This window comes from Stylophora pistillata, chromosome 3, assembly GCF_964205215.1.
Source record: "Stylophora pistillata chromosome 3, jaStyPist1.2, whole genome shotgun sequence".
NCBI classification, from domain to species: domain Eukaryota; kingdom Metazoa; phylum Cnidaria; class Anthozoa; order Scleractinia; family Pocilloporidae; genus Stylophora; species Stylophora pistillata.
This window is the reverse complement of record NC_142521.1, coordinates 22,623,157-22,627,907: the sequence shown is the minus strand read 5'-3', so window position 1 is coordinate 22,627,907 and position 4,751 is coordinate 22,623,157. Positions and strand designations below refer to the sequence as shown.

The 4,751-nt window shown below is 40.7% G+C and overlaps 1 protein-coding gene across 1 annotated transcript; it reads left to right on the top strand.

The window, feature by feature from the left end:
• Positions 1-542: 542 nt before the first annotated feature.
• On the top strand, positions 543-2,418 carry LOC148735085 (uncharacterized). Its single transcript, XM_088752867.1, has 2 exons — positions 543-753; positions 1,218-2,418. Exons 1-2 carry the CDS (start codon positions 543-545, stop codon positions 1,595-1,597), a joined length of 591 nt encoding a protein of 196 aa, XP_088608993.1. The 3' UTR covers positions 1,598-2,418.
• Positions 2,419-4,751: the final 2,333 nt, after the last annotated feature.

The following is a 4,751-nucleotide window of genomic DNA, read 5'->3' as shown; positions in this document are numbered from 1 at the left end:
TGGGATGGATTCAACCAAAAGAGAGATTTAATGTCAGCACGTTTTAAAATGCTGCGAATCTAGCTTTTAGAAAACGTGGTAACGTATGGTTTGAATCCAGATCCGATTCAAGTATATTGAAAAGATATTGGAGTATGGAAGAAAATGGGGAGATGCTCAAATTTTATCTTTATGAGCTCGTGTGGACATTTATAAACACGAAGCGGTCTGCTTATAAACGAGGAACATCTGCATCCAGAACCCTTTATGTGTATTCCTCTATAGGAGATCCAGTCACTATAGGTTCACAAACAACCGATTTGTTGCTACAAGTCCCGTATCAACCCCAATTACATGGAAGCTTTTTTTACGCACCACCAAAGATTCATTACGTTCCATTATGTAATTACATGATCGACGTGACTGAAATTCAAATAAGTGAAACGGATACAAACTCACTGACGCAGTTCGACAATGGTGCTTCTATTGTCTCGCTTCATTTTAGGAAACAATAAAACAACCGCGTACTTCTGAGAAACGTTTCATTTTAACATAGATACAACATGAGTAACTTTTACTTGACGTTACCGAGTAACGATGGGAGTGTCAAGTATTTTCCCGGAAACACTAACAATTCTTGGAAAAATCGTCTCAACAAACGCTTGCGTTTGGAGGGGGACTGGGAAGTGGGTTTGTCCAGCATTTCCTTACCACCCGAATCGTTCTTGATACCTTATCTGAAAGGATTAAAAGATACCGACTTCGTCTCGCGAAGTGCAAAACAACTCCAAACAAAACCGTTTCAACAGACGTCACTTATAAAGATATCAAGGATACACCTATGACGACGGCGTATGATTTTCTCAAAATCCTATTCGACAGAGAGCACGAGTTATTTTTAAATACACTCAAGCAGAACGATTCCTTAGTACATAATCCAGGGAAAAAACAACTTCAATGGGATTCCATATACAACGAGGAGGAAGGAACGATTAAAGTGACATCAGAAAAGGTGGACGAGAGTGTATTTTCCTCTCGGATGAATTTTAAATTACACTATCATTTTGTACTGAGGAAAGATATGTGCGATTTTTTTGGTTGGACAAAGTCTACGAATTACCAGAGTACCATCATAGCTAAACACGGACTTAATCTCGTGATGAGGAAACGCGATACCGCATTTGTTGAAGATCGTACGGATTCCCAACATTACGGGTATTGATACTGGTTATTGGAAGCCGTGTTTAAAGGAAACGATGGGTTGTTTGTAGACTCTATCGCATTCTTTCTCGACGAGTTTACCCACACGTTCACGGACCTTACAGAAAGCACTTATAAAAACGGTATGGCCCCTCGCACGCTTTACCTCTACTCCTCCCTGTGCGCCCCGGTGATCATGGGTGATCAGACCACCGATCTGTTGCGTACGTTTCAGCATCATCCTCTATTGAAAGGGAGTTATTACTACGAACCGAAACACATACATTACATCGCTTTGCAAAATAAACACATCGACGAGGTGGAAACGCAACTCAGCGAATTGGAAAATAATAACCTGGCGCAATTTACTAAAGACGGAGCAAGCATCGTCACGTTGCACTTTAGAAGGGTTAAATAAAGACACTCCACCAGAAAAAATCATTCATTTGTTCATACGCTACATGAGTAACTTTTACTTGACGTTACCGAGTAACGATGGGAGTGTCAAATATTTTCCTAGAAACACCTACAATTCTTGGAAGAATCGTCTCAACAAACGCTTGGGCTTGGAGGGGGACTGGGAAGTAGGTTTGTCGAGTACTTTGCTTCCGCACGAATCGATATTGATACCTTATCTCAAAAGATTATCCAATGGATCAGCCATGCTCAAAACGTGGAGAGTCATAATATCTTAATGGCGAGTTCATGAAAATATTTAAAGAAGTTTTCAATCAAAAGGTTCTACCAGACGATGATGGTCTTCCGCGTGCAGTTTGGGACACTTGTCGCTATAGAATTGAAACATGGAAACGTAATTGTAACAAAGAGGCATCGATAGAAATTTCCCGTGGGTAGAGTACTCAAACAAGAAAATCGAATTGTTGCTGTTTCCCAGTTTCTACTAGAGGAACATTTGTCAAGGTATGCACAAATACAATACAACCTATGTTGAAAAAAAAAGAAAAGCTAAGCATGGAAACGTTATTATAACATAACCAAAGTAAAGCGCGCGCTCTGATTGGTCAATTTAGCGTCCCCCATTTGCCCATGGGTGTACGCTGCTGACGTGAGCAAATGCAAAGACTATTTTTCCGCGCGCGCTTGTTTTTTCTGGTCACGTAAGATTTGTTAAATAAAAGGGAACTCTTTAGCTACAATGTATCAATGTTATGTTATAAAACAAATGGTAAACACCACACCGTACACTATTGAGTTATGGATGCACTTGAGAGGTTTGCTAAGCACTCAAGAAGCTAGAGTCTTACGCTTCCTTCGTGCTTAGCAACCTCCCGCGTGCATCCATAACTCAATAGTGTACGCTGTGGTGTTTACCATTTGTTAATTAGATGTGGGTAGATGACCCTGTACTAAGCTGACATTTACAATAAAGCAAACCCGCCCTTTCCATCCAATATTTCTTGGTCTGGTTTTGTTTTCCCCAATGAAAGCAGCATCAATTCCCAACTGATGATCTGAGGTATTTAACTTGGTCTTCAACAATCGACAAGAGGTGAAATGACAATGACCAAGAAAGTAGAAGAGAATCCGTGGCCTTTCGAGCTCAAGAATTTGAACACTCTAGGCCGCAGTTGAAAGATTAAACTCTTTCCAAACCCCGTCGGTAACTGTCCGATAACATCTCTCCTTCCCACGATGTTCTCGGTAATACGTTTTTGTTCAGATTTTAATTCGCTAACCGGAAACACAGCTAAGCTTTCTCTAAGCGCTTGCTGGAGGTCGTCCACGAATTTAACGTTCTCTGCAACCTTGGCCATATGGTGAAAGACTTTGCTACAAAGCGATGGTTGGATTTTGGCGCGCACATAAAGCTGCGTAAGCGTAAGCGCAAGTTGCTCGACATACCTGCGTGGCCTGTGCGACGAAATAACTTCACGGGATTGGCAAAAGTTTCAGTAACAGCAAATTATACAAAAAATCTAGAAAGATTTCAGCTGTCATCTCGTCTAACGTTTAAAGCGACATGTTAACGCCTTCAACCATTATGTTTCATACGAACCTCGCAAACTTTTAAACACGTTCTCTTGTACGATGAATATATGAAGTTCATATATTTTGAACTGCGGTTATAGATACGTATGATGCACGATCCTCGCAGTAGAGAGCGCTATTTATGCAATAGCGAAAATCAGACCTGAAAAAAAAATCAGGCCTGTACGGGATTCGAACCACTGACCTCTGCGATTCTAGTGCAGCGCTCTACCAATTGAGCTGACAAGCCAACTGGGAGCAGGCTGTTAAGTTGATTCGTAATAAACCCGTGATGATGAATCAGATACGATGAATATATGAAGTTCATATATTTTGAACTGCGGTTATAGATACGTATAAACCCGCGATGATCGTAATAAACCCTTGATGATCACGGGTATATTACGAATCAACTTAACAGCCTGCTCGTTAGCTCAATTTGTAGAACGCTGCACTAGTATCGCAGAGGTCACTGGTTCGAATCCCGTACAGGTCTGATTTTCGCTATTGCAAAAATAGCGCTCTCTACTGCGAGGATCGTGCATCATACGTACGTTCTCTTGTGATACCTGCGAAAGTATTAAGTATAATTTCCGGTAAGATTTTTGCGGACAATCTGATCGATTTCTCTTACATTGTGTGCTGAGACTGAAACTTTGCACCTCGAGCAGAGCTCCGTCGCACGGCCCGAACAAACATGGCGAGCAACTGAGCTTCTTGTCAGTCTCCGTGTTAAAACACACGAAAGCACACTTCACTCTGATTGGGCAGGAAAACACAAAGATTTTCTGGCACCAATCAGATGCCAGAACGACTGCGACCGTTTGGAACTAGTCTTGTAAGACAATGTCCTCAGGCGCTCTTCCGCCCTAACTTGAAATCGACTCACAGCCCCTGGTTCTCCGAGGATGGAATATTCTCTGTATTATCTGTGATTCCTGCTGGGAAATGATTCCTCTTGCAAATTTGCTAAGATCGTGATAAAATTAATACTTATTGAAGTAACCGGTCGTTTATCCTACAAGTCCTTTCATTAATGACCAGTTCGTTAACGTCTCATTTGTCGTTCCGATGACGAATTGACAAACGTTTGATTATTTCATCGGCTGACTGAAGTCGTGGGGATGATAGGTCGATTCAATACAATTTAACTGAAAGTCCATTTTGATACAAGTTGATTCAAGACAAATTGCAGTCCTTTCGATACATCGACAAAGTCGGTTTGAGACGACTTAAGCAGGTCGATCCTAAGCCATTTTTGGCCAATCATATAAGTATGGTTAAGTTACTTTACTATTAAACTCTCTTATTGAGGCTTTTCAGAATTTGATTACAATGTAAAAAAAAGTTTTTTTAAAGACTGAAAAATTGTATTAATATTATGACGCTTATTATAATTGTATTTTAAAACTATATTAACACACCGTAAAAATATTCTTTAAAACCAGTTTAAACTTGGAAAAGAGTCAATAGATCTAATGCTCTCAGGTAGATTGACCACACTGTAACAAGAAACTGCGTCGATCTGCAGATGAGCAGTACGTCGGAATCAGTGGTCAGAAGTCAGTGTCGCGGCCGTGGAT

What these genes read in the sequence shown, in the direction of transcription:
- LOC148735085 (XM_088752867.1), top strand. Translation starts at nt 543, where the DNA reads ATGAGTAACTTTTACTTGACGTTACCGAGTAACGATGGGAGTGTCAAG. An exon ending in TACCGACTTCGTCTCGCGAA is followed by an intron (nt 754 to 1,217) that starts GTGCAAAACAAC and finishes GGTTATTGGAAG; the next exon opens with CCGTGTTTAAAGGAAACGAT.